The sequence below is a fragment of the Semicossyphus pulcher genome, unplaced genomic scaffold (genome assembly GCF_022749685.1).
Source record: "Semicossyphus pulcher isolate SPU_LCO1_2020_fin unplaced genomic scaffold, fSemPul1.0.p SCAF_24, whole genome shotgun sequence".
In the NCBI taxonomy this organism is placed as follows: domain Eukaryota; kingdom Metazoa; phylum Chordata; class Actinopteri; order Labriformes; family Labridae; genus Semicossyphus; species Semicossyphus pulcher.
Window position 1 is genome coordinate 16,231,120 of NW_027211698.1, and position 21,300 is coordinate 16,252,419.

Consider the following 21,300-nt stretch of genomic DNA (forward strand, 5'->3'; position numbering starts at 1 on the left):
GCTTTTATTTCCTGTTTTATTTTGGTGAGTATTTTCAGTGACATCACTCTGATGATCCATGTGTAAATAAAAGAGTTCAAGTTTTTTCACTTTGTTTTCAGACAGAAAACTTTACATGAGAAATCACTGAAAGATAAGAATCTGCTGTTTGATGGATTTTAAGTATTTAAAATCTTTTATTTTAACGTGTTATTTTAACATGTTGTTAGCTGTGCAGCTTTAGTTTTACAGTGTAACTTTTAAGAGTGAATCTGTGTGTGTTCATGATGCCGGGACGACGAAGAGTCGTGTTTCTGATTTCAGAACATGTTGGATTTCCTCTGAGCTCCGTTACTGGACTCTGTGGACACAATGAGACTCATCAGACAGCTGATTGTCTCATTCAACAAGATCAATAAAATAATAAATTATAACAATCATTAATAATAATAATAATAATCATTAATTATTCATTATTAATAACTACGGATCGTCATCAATAATCAAAGTGTGAAACTTTCTTACTGGAGAATTCTTGTGATGATTTCTTCCTCTGATGAGATCCAGAAACCTGATTTAGTTCAAAGACATCAGATTACAGAGATTTATTCCTGAAGCAAAGACGAATCCTAAACGTCACCAACAGGCAGCTGCGACGTTTCACCTGTCATCCCAAACTGTCTAACTGACAGGTGGACACAGCCAGCAATATAATGATATAATATATGCTAACATCTATTAGCATACTAATGACCTACAGAGGCTTACATTTGTAGCTAATAATGCTAACATCTATTAGCATACTAATGACCTGCAGAGGCTTATATTTGTAGCTAATAATGCTAACATCTATTAGCATACTAATGACCTGCAGAGGCTTATATTTGTAGCTAATAATGCTAACATCTATTAGCATACTAATGACCTGCAGAGGCTTATATTTGTAGCTAATAATGATAACATCTATTAGCATACTAATGACCTGCAGAGGCCTTTCAGATGAGAGGTGAAACGTCCTCAAGAACTTCAACCAAGTCCAGTTACCTTTTGGATTAAGCTTAGAATTATCCTGACCTGGATGACTGAGAACCTTCACAGACAATGAGGAAATGACCTCATAATAACATGGTGATGATGTCATCAGAGCTCACGTTACACAGTCTCACCTTCTTCTTTGAGCCGCCGGCGTTCAGGGCAGCGATCTTACTCTCGATGTCTGACACCTGCACAGAAAAGTGACATAACTTCCTGCACTGTGACCTCATCACCTCTTTGATGTTCTCATTATTATGTCATCCAGGTGTGTGACTCCGCCCACCTCACTCTCAGCGCTCTGGACTCTGGCAGCAGTCAGAGCGACCACGTCCTCCAGTTCCGACAGCTCCGAGTCCGTCGTCCCGCCGAAATGGTTCTTAGCACTCTGCTCGAGGCGCCGCAGCTTCGACTCCAGCTCGTACGACTGACCGGCAGCGACATACACCTGCACAGGTAACACAACACACCTGTAACACACCTGCACGGGTAACACAACATACCTGCACATGTAACACACATACACGCACCTGTAACACATCTGCACAGGTAACACAACACACCTGGAAAACACCTGCGCAGGTAACACAACACACCTGGAACACACCTGCACAGGTAACACACATACACACACACCTGGAACACACCTGTCTCACACTCCTGTCATGCTTCAGGTGAGGCAGGGGGGCGGACTCTTAAGCTACGTTTCCACTGCAGGAACTTTCTCAGGTACGAGGAACTTAGAAGCACTCAGCGTGCTGCAGGTCGAAAAGGTTCCTGCTGAAGGGGCGGTGTCTGAAAGAACAGGGACTTTGGGGGAGGGACTTGAGGCGCTGGATATTTCTGATTGGTCCTCGCAGCATTCAGAGACTCAGGTCAGCTGAATGACTCCGACACAATGACCTGGAGGAACCTTTTAGTCCCCTGAAAAGAAGCTCTGAAAGTTCCTGGGTTCTTTTGGTGGAAACGCGGCTTTAGTTTCACATTCAGACATAAAGAGTTCAGGGGAGATCGGGACGAGCAGTGTCACCTCGTTCTCGTTCCCAACTCGTCAAATACGACACTTTGTCTTTGTGGACACGTCAGTGGACTGCTGTGCTGAGGGGAGATGGCGGGATGATGGATGGAGACGGGGGGTCGAGTCCCGTGTGAACCGTGTGAAAACATTGAGTCATTGCTCAATCCTACCACATGATGTCTTTCCAAACCTCAACATTTGATTTTAACCGAAACATTTATTGTTATTCTTGATGTTTAACAGGAAGTACACAGACACAAACGTGCGTCTGTCTGAGATAAAGAGCCGTGACAAAGTGTCGCTATCTGACGACCTGGGTAAGGACGTGTTGACACATGCTGCTCAGTCCTTTTTAATGTGCAGAGCAAGTTAGCAAAAATGAATATACAGCTTCTGGTTAGAATTTCAAAATAAAGCATGTTGACTGACGTTTCACATTGTTTGGTTTTTAAACGTGCATCAATACTCAACAGTGTTAGCATTATGAAGCGGCCACAGTGTGCTTGTAAAGACACAAAGTACGTGTTGGGTTCAGTGAAAACATCATGGATGTGGTTTAAATAAATCGTACAAACGTTACAAACGTAAAAGACGTCAGACAAACCCTGACAGCAAGAATCGAACCCCGGTCTCCTGAATTATAGTCCTGTTCCCCGTTCATCTCCCCACACCTCCACCTTGACCTGTCCCTCTCTCTCTGTCCCCCGTCACCTGACTTCAACGTCAATATAAACATTGTACTGGAGGACACCAGAGAACCTACAGACTCTTATTTTGAAGCTTTGGGCCGCTGACCTGCTGCTGTGTTTGACCAGTTGGGAGTGAGAACGTGTCGTGTAGTTCATGTTTGAAGCTTACATTTTCCTCAAGTTCCCTGAATGCATCATCTGCCTGCTTTACGTCAGAGCTCGCTAATGGGGGCCTTTGAGGCGGCTCTGACAGGCCGTACTCGACCATGGCGTTTTCTGTGGCGTTTATGGTTCTCAGGACCTCAGTGGTGAGGTCACAGAGGGCAGCCGCAGTCGATCTCTGAAAGCCACGAGGAGGACAGAAGTTAGCAGCTGAAACACAACGTCTGATCCTGAAGCCTGGACTCAAACGCACCACAATCTGCCTGGACTCAAACGCAACACAATCTGCCTGGACTCAAACGCACCACAGTCTGCCTGGACCCAAACGCACCACAGTCTGCCTGTACTTAAACGCTCCACAGTCTGCCTGGACCCAAACGCACCACAGTCTGCCTGTACTTAAACGCACCACAGTCTGCCTGGACCCAAACTAACCACAGTCTGCCTGTACTTAAACACACCACCACAGTCTGCCTGTACTTAAACGCACCACAGTCTGCCTGGACCCAAGCTAACCACAACCTGCCTGTACTTAAACGCTCCACAGTCTGCCTGGACCCAAACGCACCACAGTCTGCCTGTACTTAAACGCACCACAGTCTGCCTGTACTTAAACGCACCACCACAGTCTGCCTGTACTTAAACGCACCACAGTCTGCCTGGACCCAAACGCACCACAGTCTGCCTGTAATTAAACGCACCACAGTCTGCCTGGACCCAAACGCACCACAGTCTGCCTGTAATTAAACGCACCACATTCTGCCTGTACTTAAACGCACCACAGTCTGCCTGTACTTAAACGCACCACAGTCTGCCTGTACTACGCATCGTTTCAACTCCATCTTGTTCTTTAAATATAAAAAATGTTTCAGGACGTCTTCGTTCAAAGAAACAATCAGCTCTCACTTCCTGTCTCCGCCCCCTCCATAGTCAGGACAGGTTCTTTCTTCCTGCAGTTCTCGTCCTCACCACAAGAGGTCCTCACACTTTGCCTCCCTCTCACATCCACACACCTGTTCAGTGTTACAATCAGGCACCTGACTGCCCCGCCCACCTGCTCACCTGTTATCAGCCTCACACACTGTCCTTTGTTCAGCTGTCAGCTTGTTTTCTTCTGTCTCCATTCGTGTTTTTGTTTTGGAGTTTCTTTGTCGTGGACTTGCCTTCCTGACTTACCTGCCTGTTTCCTGTTCCTGGTTCACCTGTCCTCCTACCTTCACAAACCTGCCTGTAAGTTTCTGTTAGATAAATAAATCTGCGTTTGGGTCCTTTCCTCCTGCCTGGAGTTCACTCTCAACATGCGAAACATGTGGTTCAGAGTTTTTCCTTTTCTTTAAATGTTTAGTGGATGAAATCTCAGGTAAACACCACTGAAGAAGAGTTCAGGTGTGTGGGTGAGTGGATCCAGGCAGGACATTAAAACGAGCTGCAGGTTTAAAGTGATGCAGGAGCAGCCTGTTAGTCATGCAGACATAAACATTTAAAAACACGAACAGAAACGTCGATGACGTCACAGGTTTTTAACTGAATCCAGCCGGAGATGAAATCAGCTCCAGGTCCAAACCTGCTCTACACTCAGACCAGCTGACCTCGTACCTTCTGGGCCTCGGTGGGCATCTCGTCGCTGGATGAGCTCAGTTCTTTGTCCTTCAGAGAGTCCACAGAGACCCCCGGGCCCCCCCTGATGGCAGCCAGACCTTTACCGACATAGAGGGACTTCTTGGCAGCCTCGTCGTCTGACGACAGCCCCTTATCGCTCAGGTTCCCCGCCAGCTCGCTCAGCTTCCTCCTCAGTTTCTCCTCTTCGTTCTGACCTGCCGGAGTCGACGTCTGCAGGAACAAAGAGACGTGTTTTTCTTTACAGCAAGCAGAAGTTTCCTCTGACTGTAGAAGAGTCTGCAGCTCTCACCTCGTCTGCAGGCGTCATCTTCTCCTCCAGGCGGCACAGCAGGTTCTCGATGGCAAACATGCGTTTGTTCAGCTCGTTCATCTGCAACACAGAGAAGATCCTCAGACTGCAGCGTTTTCAAAGAGAGAAATGTTTGGTGCTCACTGAGCTTCAGACTCGGCTCCTCGAGTGTCTCAGCTTTCAAAGTGAGTTAGTCTGTAGAAACAAAGTGTGAATGTTTCAGGCCGAGAGCAGTGACAGGTGTTCTTCTCTTACAGGCTGCATCTGTCCCAGGTTCTCCTGAGAGGACGTCCGGCTGTTCCTGCGGCGGTGGGGGGGCTGTTGGTACATGGGGGGGCATCGGGGGTAATCGTCCTCGTCAGAGGTGTCGACGTACTGCTGCCGAGCCACCGAGGAGCTGATCTTAGACAGAGAGCGAGCACGCACCATCCGGCTGTCCCCAAAGTCCTCTACAGGTGCACACACGTACACACAGGTAAATACAGGTGCACACACATAAACACACGTACACACAGGTAAATACAGGTGCACACAGGTAAATACAGGTGCACACAGGTAAATACACGTACACACAGGTAAATACAGGTGCACACAGGTAAATACAGGTGCACACACATAAACACACGTACACACAGGTGCACACAGGTAAATACAGGTGCACACACATAAACACACGTACACACAGGTAAATACAGGTGCACACAGGTAAATACAGGTGCACACACATAAACACACGTACACACAGGTAAATACAGGTGCACACAGGTAAATACAGGTGCACACACATAAACACACGTACACACAGGTGCACACAGGTAAATACAGGTGCACACAGGTAACCAGAGGTACACACACGTACACACAGGTAAATACAGGTACACACAGGTACCTCACATGTTCTCTGGTAAAAGCACTCATAATACTACAGTTCCTCTAATAACCACCAGGTGGAGCTCTAACTTTAATGTTTTGTGTACTGCATACAGTATCTGTGTGTGTGCTGTGTGTGTGCTGTGTGTGTGCTGTGTGTGTGCTGTGTGTGTACTGTGTGTGTGCTGTGTGTGTGCTGTGTACCAGGTCTGGTGTTGTGTCGGTCCAGACTCTTCCTGCGGTTCACTCGCTGGTTCATGTCGTCCACGTCGTTCCTGAAGCCGCGCTCCTCCTGCAGCTGCTGCTCACACAGTTCATTAGAACTTAATACGTTCATACTTCAGGTGTGTTTTGTACTTCAGGTGTGTTTTGTTCTTCAGGTGTGTTTTGTACTTCAGGTGTGTTTTGTTCTTCAGGTGTGTCAGTACTTCAGGTGTGTTATTACTTCAGGTGTGTTTTGTACTTCAGGTGTGTTAGTGCTTCAGGTGTGGTAGTGCTTTAAGTGTGTTATTACTTCAGGTGTGTTAGTGCTTCAGGTGTGTTATTACTTCAGGTGTGTCAGTACTTCAGGTGTGTTTTGTTCTTCAGGTGTGTTAGTGCTTCAGGTGTGTTATTACTTCAGGTGTGTCAGTACTTCAGGTGTGTTTTGTTCTTCAGGTGTGTCAGTACTTCAGGTGTGTTAGTGCTTCAGGTGTGTTATTACTTCAGGTGTGTTCGTGCTTCAGGTGTGTTATTACTTCAGCTGTGGTGTACCTGTATAGACTGCCGTCGTGAGTGAGGGAAGTATTCTTCAGGGTCAAAGTCCAGAGGATGAACAGACAGCAGACGTTTACTCTTCCTCATCTGACAGGAAACAGGAAGTGAAGTTTAAACGCTTCAGTCAGATTCAGAACAACCAGTGTTACATTTTTATTTTCACGTTACCACTTTGTAGCGCTGAGCCTCAGCGTCCACGTGCTCGTCCTCCGTACCGTTATACATGTCTACAAGTAGAAACAGAGTACTTTGACATGTGTACGCCTTAAAGCTTTGAGTCAACGACTGTATATATAAATATATAAATATATATATGTGTGTGTAGAGTATATATAGCGACTAAGCCTAAACTTAAAGCCACTGCGGGGCTACATAGACCGGCTAAGTTATTAATTGGCGCGCTCCTGTGTGTCTGGTGAATAAGACGTTTATGATTCGTTGTGTCACATGCCAGTGGAGTTTGCCACATGCCATTGTGTCGGCGTGGAGTAGTGGTCCACTCCTCCATCTAGCAACGCCTAACACCTGAGTGAAAGTTCCTACCTGTAAAGTGGATGACCTTAACCCAAGGGTGACACCTGCTGGAGCCATTTGTGTGTCACACTTTAACCCCTAAATATGGCTCCTACAATATAATATCGTCAGTTTATTGTGTATTTCTGTTTATGCGACATCAACTTATGAAAGACTGACTCACAGCTGCGGACGTCCGGCATACTCTGAGTGTCGTCATCACGACCACCTGAAAAAAACCACAGGAAGTGTCGTTAGCATATAGCATGTAGCATCTGAGTTCAAAAGAAAATGTTTTCTTTCGGATGAATAACTCAAGTTATATTTTTATATTAATTAATGATACACTAACATCTTTTCTATTTTTTACTTTAGAATATTTCTGCTGCTACATGAATTAAATCCACAGTCGGACTGTTTAACTAACAAGATACTGAAGTTAATATCATTTACACTAAAGTGTAATAAAAGTGACGATTGAGATTCTGCTGATCTCTGATCAGTAAACACGTTAGTTTAACAGCTGATCACCTCATGTGACTCTGAACTCTGTGAATAAAGTTTGAACATAAAAAAGCTGTGTCCCAGGCCCCACCCACACAGGTGTTGTGATGTCACAGCAGACTCACCATCTCCATTCAGCCTCTTGTACAATGACCTCATCACTTTGGCACTGCCAAAGCGTTTGAAGCGGTTCCTGACGTTATCATGGTACCAGCCCACCGTGCCGATCTTCAGCACCCTGCAGGTGAACACAGCACACCTGAGACTGACCAAGTATCTGTACAGGTGGAGCTCTAACGCCCTCTGTGGGTCACATAGCAAGTTACGAGCTAAAACATTTGCCTGACAGTTTACCTACACAGGTGGAGCTCTAACGCCCCTTGTGGGTCACACAGCAAGTTACAAGCTAAAAGCTTTCCAGGCTTCTTGCTGACCCTATAGCATCATGTACACCAGCAACTAGAAGGGTTTAATGCTAAAATGTTAGCATCCCGTTTCACTCCTGTCAGTACTCTGACCCACCTGTATGGGCTCACCTGGTCATGCGGCAGTTGTCACACACCCAGCCATGCTCCTTCTTGTTGTAGCGGCTGCAGGACTTGCAGGTGAACATGTGACAGTCCAAACACTGACGCTTGCTGTTCACCAGGAACTTGAAGGGCTGCAGGCAGCGGATGCAGTGCGAGTCGGACAAACGAGTCTGAGACCCAATCAGCTCCTGCTTCGTGTCCTCCTTCTCAATCCGAGTCTTCAGCTCGCTGCACAAACATACACACACAGCGCTAATGCTAAGCTAGCACACACAGCTAACACACTAAGCTAAAACTCACAGCTCGGCTGACACACACAGCTAACACATTTAGCTAAAACTCACAGCTCAGCTAATGCACACGGCTAACACACTTAGCTAAAACTCACAGCTCGACTAACACACGGCTAACACACTTAGCTAAAACTCACAGCTCGACTAACACACGGCTAACACACTTAGCTAAAACACACAGCTCGACTTACACACTTAGCTAAAACACACAGCTCAGCTAACACACACAGCTAACTCACTTAGCTAAAACACACAGCTTGACTTACACACTTAGCTAAAACACTTAGCTAAAACACACAGCTCAGCTAACACACACAGCTAACACACTTAGCTAAAACTCACAGCTCGACTACCACACGGCTAACACACTTAGCTAAAACTCACAGCTCAGCTAACACACACGGCTAACACACTTAGCTAAAACTCACAGCTCAGCTAACACACACAGCTAACTCACTTAGCTAAAACTCACAGCTCGACTAAGAAGGCTAACACACTTAGCTAAAACACACAGCTCAGCTAACACACACAGCTAACTCACTTAGCTAAAACTCACAGCTCGACTAACACACGGCTAAAACACTTAGCTAAAACACACAGCTTGACTTACACACTTAGCTAAAACACACAGCTCAGCTAACACACACAGCTAACTCACTTAGCTAAAACACACAGCTCGACTAACACACGGCTAACACACGGCTAACACACTTAGCTAAAACACACAGCTCGACTTACACACTTAGCTGAACCACACAGCTCAGCTAACACACACAGCTAACACACTTAGCTGAACCACACAGCTCAGCTAACACACACAGCTAACACACTTAGCTAAAACACACAGCTTGACTTACACACACAGCTAACTTACTTAGCTAAAACACACAGCTTGACTAACACACACAGCTAACACACTTAGCTAAAACACACAGCTTGACTAACACACACAGCTAACACACTTAGCTAAAACACACAGCTTGACTAAAACGCACAGCTAACTCACTTAGCTAAAACACACAGCTCAGCTAACACACACAGCTAACACACTTAGCTAAAACACACAGCTTGACTTACACACACAGCTAACACAAAGCTATCTTATTTTTCAGTCATTTTTCAGGCAAAAAAGTAAAAACTTAATTTTATTTGATTTAGTTTTCTACAGAATCTCAGGTGATATTTATTCTCTCTGTGTGTGTGTGTGTGTGTGTGTGTGTGTTTGTAACTTGATGACGTTTCGCTGACTGTAAAAATTCAGTTTTTATGGCTCTGTGATGAAAACAGCTTGAAGGAGAAGAAACAGGAAGTGTCCTCTGAACTGTTCATGTGTTTCTCTGTGTAAATGTGATTTCACTGTTCCGATCAGATTATCGCAGAAGAAGAATCGATCCTTTAAGGATCCTGCGTTGGGTCGCTATTGATCAGCAGTGATCAGAGAGGTTCTCTCACAGGAAATCTCGTCTGTAATTGAGCATTTATTTAACTTTTCAAAGTCAGAGCAGCGTGTCCTGTTTGAGGCTGTCTGCCCTCCAGGGCTGATGGGAGTTGGAGTGTTTGAGGGAAACACAGAGCGTCTTTGTCAGCTTCCCGTTTTCTGCTGCTGACTGTCGACCGTGTGACCGAGTCGTGATCGAGGGCAACAACAACCAAGTCTTTCACGCTCACATTCCTGACACTCACATGGACGGGTCAAACAAACGAGTCAAACAAACAAACGACTCAAACAAACGACTCAAACAAACGACTCAAACAAACAAGTCAAACAATTGAGTCAAACAAATGATTCAAACAAACGAGTAAAACAAACAAACAAACGAGTCCAAAAAATGATTCAAACAACTGGTTCATTCAAACAAACGAGTCCAAAAAATGATTCAAACAACTGGTTCATTCAAACAAACGAGTCCAAAAAATGATTCAAACAACTGGTTCATTCAAACAAATGATTCAAACAAATGAGTCAAACAAATGATTCAAACAAACGAGTAAAACAGACAAACGATGGATGGGATGTATAGATGGACGGATGGATGGATGGATGGATGGATGGATGGATGTAAAGATGGATGGATGTATAGATGGACGGATGTAAAGATGGATGGATGTATAGGTGGATGGATGTAAAGATGGATGGATGTATAGATGGACGGATGTAAAGATGGATGGATGTATAGATGGACGGATGTAAAGATGGATGGATGTATAGGTGGATGGATGTAAAGATGGATGGATGTATAGATGGATGGATGGATGGATGGATGGATGGATGGATGGATGGAGAGTACGTACCCGAGTCTCTCCTCTTCCTTCTTGCGGAGGTTAAAGTCTCGTTGAATCACCTCCCAGACGTGTTTGGCCTCTTCGTCCGTCAGACGAGTCAGATCCAGTTTATGCTCCATCACACTGGAATCATAAAGAACATCAAAAAGTTTAACTGTGTTTATGCTTTATTATAATGGCAGGAGGAGTTCCTCAGGGTTCTGTTGTTGGTCCTTTGTTTGAGTTAATAATTTAATATGAAACATGTTTATGATTTAAATTATTGAAGGATCAGACCTCCAGCCGGTTCACAGGTTCTTATATCGTCTGCTGTACTTCTATACTGAAGTATTTTATTTTACTGCAGAAACTTCAGTCTATTTAAACTCTCATTAAAAACTTAATTCCAACTTAATATTTACTATAAACTGACTGACTCATATAAAACTGGCGTTAAACTTAAACTCAGTTTAAACTCTTGTGGACGTCAATTAATGTTGCTGTAAAAAAAAAAAAAGAAAAAATGTGTCTCATTGCCGGTTGCTCAGAGAGATGCTGGTCTGTTGCCACACCCTGAAACGATGATCTCATTCTGAATGTCTCAGATATTTATTCTATGAAACTTTATCATAGATATCTTCAAACTAAACCGTAAACAAACCTTCAAAATAAAGCAGGACAGAAGAAAAACATTTTCCCTAAATTCAGACTTGAAATGTTTCTTTTTGTAAAAGTTGATTTAAATCAGTTTGAATCGTCTCTTCTAATCAAACGTTCAATTATGGATCACTCTATGAAATTTAAATCAAATCATGGCATCAAATTTGACTTCTAATAAATCAGACTATTTAAACATTAAACACAGAACAAATAATAATGTAGAAAAAAAGATTTAAATGCAGATTTAATAATTAGACACCAACAAACATCAGAGTTTCAGTTACTGAAACTTTCAGTCTGAATTAAATCAGTTTCCTGTCCTTGGTTTTGAGTCAGTGTTAGTTTATGAGTTAATGTCAGTTAATAAATGATGATAAAATAAATGTGGTTAAAGAGGAGATGAAGACTCACCGTGTTCCTGTGTTCAGCCTCAAACTGCTGAAACTGAGACCGAGTTTAAACTGTGAATCAGCTGATCACATGACGACCATCCTCATGACAACACACACGCACACACACACACACACTCACACACAGTCTGGAACATGGAGTGCAGAGAGAACAAATCAGTTAACTCAAATAAAGTTGTTTTCTGTGAAAATAAAGATGAGATCATTTTAAATATTTACACACTCGTCTCCTTCAACGAGTCACGACTCAAACACACTCGTCTCCTTCAACGAGTCACGACTCAAACACACTCGTCTCCTTCAACGAGTCACGACTCAAACACACTCGTCTCCTTCAATGAGTCACGACTCACACTCGTCTCCTTCAACGAGTCACGACTCAAACACACTCGTCTCCTTCAACGAGTCACGACTCAAACACACTCGTCTCCTTCAACGAGTCACAACTCACACTCGTCTCCTTCAACGAGTCACGACTCAAACACACTCGTCTCCTTTAACGAGTCACAACTCACGCTCGTCTCCTTCAATGAGTCACGACTCACACTCGTCTCCTTCAACGAGTCACGACTCAAACACACTCGTCTCCTTTAACGAGTCACAACTCACACTCGTCTCCTTCAATGAGTCACGACTCACACTCGTCTCCTTCAACGAGTCACGACTCAAACACACTCGTCTCCTTTAACGAGTCACGACTCACACTCGTCTCCTTCAACGAGTCACGACTCAAACACACTCGTCTCCTTCAACGAGTCACAACTCACACTCGTCTCCTTCAATGAGTCACGACTCAAACACACTCGTCTCCTTCAATGAGTCACGACTCAAACACACTCGTCTCCTTTAACTAGTCACAACTCACACTCGTCTCCTTCAATGAGTCACAACTCACACTCGTCTCCTTCAATGAGTCACGACTCACACTCGTCTCCTTCAACGAGTCACGACTCAAACACACTCGTCTCCTTCAACGAGTCCTAACTCAAATAAAGTTATAAATATTTACACACTGGTCTTCTTCAATGAGTCACGACTCACACTCGTCTCCTTCGACGAGTCACGACTCACACTCGTCTCCTTCAATGAGTCACGACTCACACTCGTCTCCTTCGACGAGTCACGACTCACACTCGTCTCCTTCGCCGAGTCATGACTCAAACACGCTCACCTCGAATCAGACCACTGACTGTTACACGTGTTTCACATGAAGATATTTAGTTATTTAAAGATAACTATTATAGTTTACAAACATGTTGTCTCCCCTCTCCTTGTCTCCTCTCCTTGTCTACTCTGTCATTGTCTCCTCTCTTTTCGTCACCTCTCCTTGTCTTCTCTCTCCTCGTCTCCTCTCCTTGACCCCTCTCTCCTTGTCTCCTCTCTCCTCGTCTCTACTCCTTGACCCCTCTCTCCTTGTCTCTCAGATTCTCATCAGTTGTTTCTGCTGACCTTTGTTCATCTCCTTAAATCATTGGTTTTGCCAATGAGGTTCTGAACTGGAACTGATGTTTAAGACAACAAAGTGTCAGGACTCAGGAAAGACTTTTATTATGAAGGTGCTGTTTCCCTCCTCAGCCACCAGGGGTCACACTGCATCCGTTTCCCCTCTGAACCTTGAGGAGAGCTGGTCCTTGAGGATTTTTCCAGGACTCTTCTGTGCTGTACATGATCTTAGAGGATGTTCCAAGAGGACGTTCTGGGGTTCCTTGAGGATTTCCCAGGAGGTTTCAACAGTCCTGCACTAAGTTTAAGAAGGCTATGTGGTCCTTGAAGAAGTGATAGGGTCCTTATAAAGATACTTAAAAATGACAAAGGTACCTTAAAAAGCTATGGGTCCTTAAGAAAGTTTCCAGGCTACTCTGTAAGCCTGTGGGGGTCGGTAGGAGTCCTTGAGAAATCAGGTCCTTTTTCAGGCATCACAGTCGCCCTCATCCTCCAGACCTGCCTTCCTCTCTCTGACCTGTGAGCACCTGAACGCATCATCAGACAGAAGAAAGGCTTTTATCTGGAAAAAGGAAGGCGCAAAGCACGAGGTATCTCTTCTTGTGGGATTTTAGAAAAACAAACAGATCTCTGCTCTCAGCCAATCAGATGCCAGGTAACCATGGAGACAGCCTGTCTGAACAGGTAGTGAGGAATGTAAGCATGACCCGACTTGGGGTCAAAGGTCAGCAGAGAGAAGATTGTTCACACTGAGGTGTTCAGTTTGTTCACCGTCTTCTTCCTCTGTGGTGGTGAACTGCAGCAAGGTCAAAGGTCACAGATCCTATTTTCAACTAACATCACACCCTGAGCATGCTCAGTCGGGCCCTTTTCTCCCTGCGACATCAGCAGCAAAAGAAGCTACAGACAGAACTTCATTCAGAATCTGCTCGTTTTAAGCTGCTGTAATTAAAAGAGCAGGCGTTCTTCATGGGCTTTTATTTTGAAATGTTCTGCCTTGACTGAAAAACAAAAAATATTTGGAGTCTGTTTTTTTTAATCAGCTGTTTTAAAAAAGAAATCTTTATCTTGTGTTTGTTACGAGATAAAAGAGCCTGAAGCGGTTGATGGGTCTTTAGGAGGATTCCAGAATGTGATAAATAAAATAAGGATGCTTCATATTTCCAAAGGAAATCCAGGAATCCTGGAATGATCACAAGAGTCCTTAAAGGGCTCCCAGGCGACCTGGAGGACGCTCCTCGGTCTTTGAGGAATTTCCAGGCGTCTTTGAAAGGTTCAAGGTTCCAGGGCTTCTAGAAGTGTCCATGTATTCTTGAAGGTTTTCTCACGCTCATGTTTGGACTTGTACGCTTGTGAGGACTCTCAGACACACCAACATTTCTGAACTGAAACACACACACACACACACACACAGATAATGGGGGGACGGTGGGGTCTGACAGGGGACAGGAGGATCAAACTCACAGTTCCTGTTTTCTTTTTCAAAAGTTAGTTAAATTGTGTCTTTTTTCAATGAGGTTTGGTGAGAAGGACTTAAAATACAGACTTGACTGACAGAGGCCTGGAGTACTGTAAGACTCCCTGTTTTTTGGGGGGGGGGGGGGGTCCTGGAAGATGTCACATGGTTCCTGGAAGACGGGAGTGAGGGTCCTTGAAAAGGTTCATCTGGGCCTTGTGATTGAGCCATAGGTCATTGAAGAAGTTTAATAAGTCTTGTGTTCCTTGAAGAGTTTCCAGGGTTTTTCAGAGCAGTTACAATTGTCTTTGAAAATAAACACCGGCTCTTGAAGAGGTTTAATGAGTCCTTGGGGGAGTTCAGAGAATCCTTGAGATGTTCCAGAGTTTTTCAGAAGGTGTCCTTGTGGAAGTCTTTGAGGAAGTTATCTGGCCCATAAGGATACCTGGAAATGTTCCAGGGGGCCTTGAAGAGGTTCCGGGGGTCCTTGAGTGAATGAGCGGCTCTGGTTGTCATGGAAACATGGCTCAGAATGAGGGCTGTGTGTGTGTTTTAGCTCAGTGTGTAATCCCTGCTGCACTGAGCGTGCTCTGTCCGACCCTTTTGTCTCTGTGACATCAGAGGCTCATTTATTCCTTTAATCCTCCAATCAGACGCTGCAGACAGAAGCTCATTCAGAATCTGACCGTTTTAAGATTCAATGACTTTAAACTTTATTTCACCACAAAATTCAAACCAGAAACATGAAAACATGAAACTTTACTTTGATCAAATATTTTTTCTCTAAACTCAAAACACTGAAGACGTTTTTGATAACATGAACGTAAAATGATGTTTCTTTACACAGAGTTTGGTGTCAGTGCAAGAAGACATTTATTTATTTAGAGTTTTTAAATATGGGATACAAGACCAAAGGTCCTTGAAGGTGTTCCAGGGTCTCCGAGGAGCCTCTCTGTGTTGCTTAGAGGTTCCAAACCCAAGTTGTTGTTGTTCCAGAGATCCTGGAAAAACTTCCAGGTGTCCTGAACATGTTTGGAAAGGAGAAGTCTTTATGTTTGTTAGTTTCAGTCCTGCAGAGTCACAGACTTGTGTTTTTGTACTTTTTACATAAAAAATGTTTTTATTGATTTTTACCTAAATAAAAGGCAGGTGAGCTCACCTGTTCTGGGGTCAGGTTTGTGAGTCCGAGTGGCGCCTCTGTCTGTTCTTCCAGCTCGAGGCCTTCACACCTGCAGCTGATGATGATGACCAGGTGACTCCCACAGGTAAACACAGTCATTGAGCTGAGAGCAGCTAGGCACCTGAGCAGGTAGAGAGGCGGTCACAGGAACCAAACTCTGCGCAGAAAACTGCTGATTTTACCGACATGTGAACCTGAACTTTGATCTGAAACAAAGTAAGTCGTCCTTTGACCTTTAACTCTGTCTTCATGTTGGTCTCACCAGCTGCTTCCTTCATCATCGTCCGTTTTCAACCCTTACATTTATTTTCTTTAAAACATCTACAGATTCCAGAGTCCTTGAAGATCTTTTGTCACATCAGGTTTTTAATGAGCTGAGACAACTAGACCTTAAATTGACGATTTTTTGTACGCAGTTTGGTCTGAGTCCACCAGAGTCTGTAGGAAACAAATACAAAAACTTCTTTTTAAAACTTTTCCAGAAGAACTATCTGTCCATATTATCTCATATATCTATATTTTAATATAATTATAAGGTTTGATTCACAGTTTACGGTTAATCTCTAAAAACGTTTATTTATATTTAAAAGTCACACAAACATTAATTTATTAAACAATAACAAACACACATTCACACATATACAGTAAATAAACACGGTACATATTTTTATACTCAATAATCACAATGATGTGACGATTATCACCACAGAAGTCACACACGTAAAAATTTCAATCTTTAAGTTAAATTCACTGAACTTTCAGAGCGTCGTAAAGAATCTGATTTTTAACAAGACTTTGGTTTGAATCCTTCATGTTTAATTATAGAAGCTCATGACTCTTATTATTTTATTGATTTATTAGATTTTTATATTTTTTATGATAAATTATATTTTAGCTAAAGGCTAAAAAAGTAAATATTTATAATGTTACCAGTGTAATGACTTTTGTCAGTTCCTGGGACCATCAGACGTTTTGATGAGAGAATAATAAATGTCATATAAATGATGAATTCTTCTAAACACAAGTCATTATTATTCTCCTGTTTTATTTTTCAGCTGCATCAAAAACTCAATAAATTCTTAAGTTCAAAAATAAATTTCACATTCAAATAAAAAATATTCACAGAATAAAAAAACAAACATTTTCCTTCATTTTTACAAACTCAGAAGACAAATTTCTTTTCATCTGTTTCCAAGACGCATAAATACCCCTAGTCTCGAAGAGTCCTCGAGTCTGAAGAAGAGTCAGTGAGTCTGAAGAAGAGTCAGTGAGTCTGAAGAAGAGTCCTCGAGTCTGAAGAAGAGTCAGTGAGTCTGAAGAAGAGTCAGTGAGTCTGAAGAAGAGTCCTCGAGTCTGAAGAAGAGTCGTCGAGTCTGAAGAAGAGTCAGTGAGTCTGAAGAAGAGTCCTCGAGTCTGAAGAAGAGTCGTCGAGTCTGAAGAAGAGTCAGTGAGTCTGAAGAAGAGTCGTCGAGTCTGAAGAAGAGTCGTCGAGTCTGAAGAAGAGTCCTCGAGTCTGAAGAAGAGTCAATAAGTCTGAAGAAGAGTCCTCGAGTCTGAAGAAGAGTCCGCGAGTCTGAAGAAGAGTCAGTGAGTCTGAAGAAGAGTCCTCGGGTCTGAAGAAGAGTCCTCGAGTCTGAAGAAGAGTCCTCGAGTCTGAAGAAGAATCCTCGAGTCTGAAGAAGAGTCAGTGAGTCTGAAGAAGAGTCCTCGAGTCTGAAGAAGAGTCCTCGAGTCTGAAGAAGAGTCAGTGAGTCTGAAGAAGAGTCCTCGAGTCTGAAGAAGAGTCAGTGAGTCTGAAGAAGAGTCCTCGGGTCTTCCTTTGCCTTCACAGGGGGGCACTTTGGTCCGTCTCTGTGTCTGAGGCATGGCTGATGAGTCTGGCGAGGCCAGTCTTGGTGGAGTACCTGAAGATAAAGGCCTTCACAAGGTCGTAGCGGTAGTTCCGGTGCAGGAAGTTGTAGAGGATGGGGTTAATGCAGCAGTGCAGCAGCGAGCAGCACTGCGTCAGGTGCAGTGCCACATCCAGAAAGTTCTCCAGCCGGCAGCTGAAGGGTAGGAGCTGCAGCACCGACAGTGTGTCCAGCAGGAGGACAGCGTGGAACGGCAGCCAACATGCCACGAACACCACAATATAGGACAGGACGATCCACCGGCCAGTACGGCACTCCTGATCTGACCCGGAAGGGACCACTGCCGCCAGTAACAGGTAGAAGATTGCGATGATGGGGAATGGGAGGGCGAAGCCCAGCACGATGAAGCTCAGCTGGATGCCAGCCATCCACTCCCGTGGGCGATCTGCCGGGTACACTGGCCGGCAGATGGCGTCATCAAGTTGCAGCGACCTCACCGCCTGCAGGAAGTAAGTGTCTGGGACAGACGCCACCAGTGCCAACAGCCACACCAGGACACAAATCAGCCGTCGCACTGCCTTCTTTCTGCGGCTTTCGGGGGCGCCATTGAGCAGCGTGACAGACAGGTAGCGGTCCACGCTCATGCAGGTGAGGAAGAAGATGCTGCTGAACAGGTTGATGCTGAAGATCAGGTGTGTGAGTTTACATACAGCGTCTCCAAACGGCCAGCGTCCGCCCTGCAGTAGAGAGGTCACCCACACCGGCAGTGTGGCCATCACACACAAGTCCGCCACCGCCAGGTTCATCACGTACAGGTGTGTCTCATAGCGCTTTCTGTCGCAGCGCAAGTTCACCCAGACCACCAGGGTGTTAGCGGCAAGGCCCACAAGGAAGATGAAGATGTAGAGGACGGAGAGGACGCGGAGGAAGGTGGCGTGGCTGATAGCGCCTGAACAGCGCAGAGTCTCCACGCGGGAAAGGTTCATGTGGTCGGCGGCGGTCAGGTTTAGCTCCTCCCACAGCTCCATGAGCTCGCTGAGTTCACTCGCACTCAGACTCATGACGACTACACACCTGGAAAACAGGAAGAGACGGGTCAGAGGTGGATCCAAACCAAGCAGCAACCTCCGGTGTTGAAAAATTAAGCCAATGCGGAAGTGCAAAAAACTGCAGTTCCTCGAGTGGCCACTTGAGGCTCAAGAAAACAAGAAATACCATTACAGCAGAAATAAACATGTTTACAGGCTGTTTTAAATAGCAAATTTTAATGTTCATGATAACTGTATGTGCGTACATTTTTTTGTAACACTGCAGGAAGTGGACTAAAATAATATAAACACACACAGATTCACGGAGGTCAGAGGTGAAATAGTCTGATTATCGATCGCAGTATTGATCTGTGATCAAACCCTTCCTGTTTATTCTTCACAGGTCAGATCGAACAAACAAAAAGTCACTTCCAGTTTCCATATTTGCACAACTTTGTTAATTTAAAAATAAATCAAAATAAACCCTTTTATGCTACAATGTTTGATAAATAAATTGACCACAGAAGAAGAAAACTAAGTTCTGTGTGCCACTCGCCAAAGTCCATTAAAAAATCTCTCAATTTAAAGCTTGTTGATGTGGGACATGAAGTTCAAAAGTAAAAATACTGATAATAGAAATGATAAAGTAACATACAAAACTAGTTTTTTATTCAAAGTCTGTTGAAGTCTAAAACTGAACTCTTTACTCTCATCAAGTTTTCCAGGTTTTTTTAGAGGAGGTTGAAACAAAAGAAGACTTTTATTGGACCTGCAGCCAACATAAAAACTCAACAGGAGCCTTTAAACTGAAAGGTCACGACCTTCAAAATAAAAGTTTACTGCAGTGTTGAAACAATGAGATGATTAGAGGTTCAGAAAACAAGAGAAGAAGAAGAGGGAGGAGGAGGAGGAGGACTGAAAACGCATGAAGAAGAGTGTTATCAAACCTATAGATACATTAATATATACATGTTTAAATATCAGTATTAATTACGATGTCATGACGCCTTTGGGTTCCTCAGAGTGGTTTCCAGTAAAACCAGTTAATGTGGAATAAACGTCATTAACAGAAAACGATCATTAAGTTTTATTTTGAAACTTAAACGGAGCTGTGGTGTGTTTACGGACACTCTGAGCTTCATGTAAATGAGCCACACACATAGCCTACATACAGTGTGACCAGAGCTCACATTCAATGTAAACCAGTTTGTATAAGATGTGACACAAGCCGTAAGGTTCAAACACAGAGGCTCCTGAACGCACCATAGAGCTTTAAAGCACTTAAAGTGTCATAAAACACAGACTAACTCCTTGAACGCATCATCAGCTACAGGCTCAGTAACACGCCTCTGTGAACAACTCGCCGAAGTCCATGGCGAAATCCCCAGATTTAAGAATTCTTACCTCATTCACAAACATGAACGCATCACCACACACATTAAGATGTCGAAGAAGAAACACCATCTTCTCCATACACCTGCCGCCGTGACCGTTTGATGGACCATAAATCAGTTCTCAGAAGTTGCGATAAGTGTTTTTGGTGAGACAGTCATATGCTGAATTCAACACAGGACACAGGTAGTTACTGAAAACATCTAACAGACTTTCCTTTACAGTGTTAAATGTTTCATTGTTACAAAACAACAAAAAAGTCTAATATTCAAACGGAGTCTGGGTGGCGGGTTGTACTGCTTCATGACAAACTTTCAGTGTATAATGCTGTGAATAAGACTTGTATAGAAGAATCACGATGGACATCTCGTCCACTATCACAGCACAGTTCTATGTGGAGGAACAAAAATCAGTGAGTAGAAGTGAAGATTACTTTAAGATAGAGAGCTGTTTGTTGGAACATGTTTTAGCCGAACACATGAGGACATACCTGGTTACTAATAACTTTTAATAGTTTTCCTACAGAGATGTGTCCATTAGCGTGTAGGTCATCTTTAAAAACGACACATTTCTAAAGGGAGTCTGGCATAAAGTCATAACCCTGATGCAGAAAGCGTAACGAAAGGGTATTACCTGCAGAAACAAAAAAAACCATTCATATTTTAGTTATCTTAAGAGTTTAAGAGACTTACAGGTCAAACAGGAACGTTTCGGCTGGTTCCTCCCAGTTCGATCCCCGTCCTGAGGCGGGTTTCAGTCCAGTGGATCTGACACGGTCTGAGGCGGACTGAAGCGGACTACCCGGGCCCCCCTTCTCGATGCACTTTAAAAAGCAGACTGAAGAAGTAACGCCCACAGAGAGGCAGCTCTGCGGTGATTTATTGCGGCTTCAGCTGCGGGACAAAATAACTGAAGGATGTGCAAAAAAAAAAAAAAACAAGAAACTGCGACTTTCTTTTTTTTTTTTTTTTCACGAATTTGCGTGTCATCCTTGCGCATGGGGCCATGCTAATCTCTGTATCGTTCCAATTTTAATATATGTGTTAGAGAACTTTCCAATGACCCGCAAACAAAAGCGCAACAGATGCGTGACGTCACACCGTGCGGGGGCTGTGCGGGAAAAAGACTGAAAATAAGAAAAACGTTTTAAAGACACTTCTATTTGAATCATTTTGTGTTAAATCCGTTTGAACATTTAAAGACTGTCTGATCATAGAACTGAGAATTTATGATTGAATAGGAACCAAACTGGTTCTCATACTTCGGGTCCTCCCTGATCTTTGGTGCTTCTGGTTCTGCTGCTGGTTCTTCCTGAGATCATCCTGGTTTGGTTCTTCTGTTCCTCGTCTGGTTCTTTAGGTGCT

At 43.9% G+C, this 21,300-nt stretch overlaps 2 protein-coding genes and 1 pseudogene across 2 annotated transcripts; all 3 read right to left on the reverse strand.

Annotated features, from left to right (window-relative positions):
- Positions 1 to 299: 299 nt before the first annotated feature.
- Positions 300 to 10,657, reverse strand: mlpha (melanophilin a). The gene is made up of 15 exons (XM_069674971.1): positions 10,548 to 10,657; positions 7,969 to 8,190; positions 7,558 to 7,670; positions 7,113 to 7,157; positions 6,584 to 6,642; positions 6,413 to 6,502; positions 5,864 to 5,960; positions 5,045 to 5,238; positions 4,790 to 4,870; positions 4,477 to 4,710; positions 2,888 to 3,058; positions 1,298 to 1,459; positions 1,146 to 1,202; positions 505 to 550; positions 300 to 340 (listed from the first exon to the last, which is right to left on the reverse strand). The coding sequence occupies exons 1-15, from the start codon at positions 10,655 to 10,657 to the stop codon at positions 300 to 302; spliced, it is 1,722 nt and encodes a 573-aa protein (XP_069531072.1).
- Positions 10,658 to 17,267: 6,610 nt separating this feature from the next.
- On the reverse strand, positions 17,268 to 18,577 carry LOC138603709 (atypical chemokine receptor 3-like). The gene has a single exon (XM_069675602.1). The coding sequence runs from the start codon at positions 18,575 to 18,577 to the stop codon at positions 17,492 to 17,494; it is 1,086 nt and encodes a 361-aa protein (XP_069531703.1). The 3' UTR covers positions 17,268 to 17,491.
- Positions 18,578 to 20,890: 2,313 nt separating this feature from the next.
- Positions 20,891 to 20,988, reverse strand: LOC138603812 (U6 spliceosomal RNA; annotated as a pseudogene).
- Positions 20,989 to 21,300: the final 312 nt, after the last annotated feature.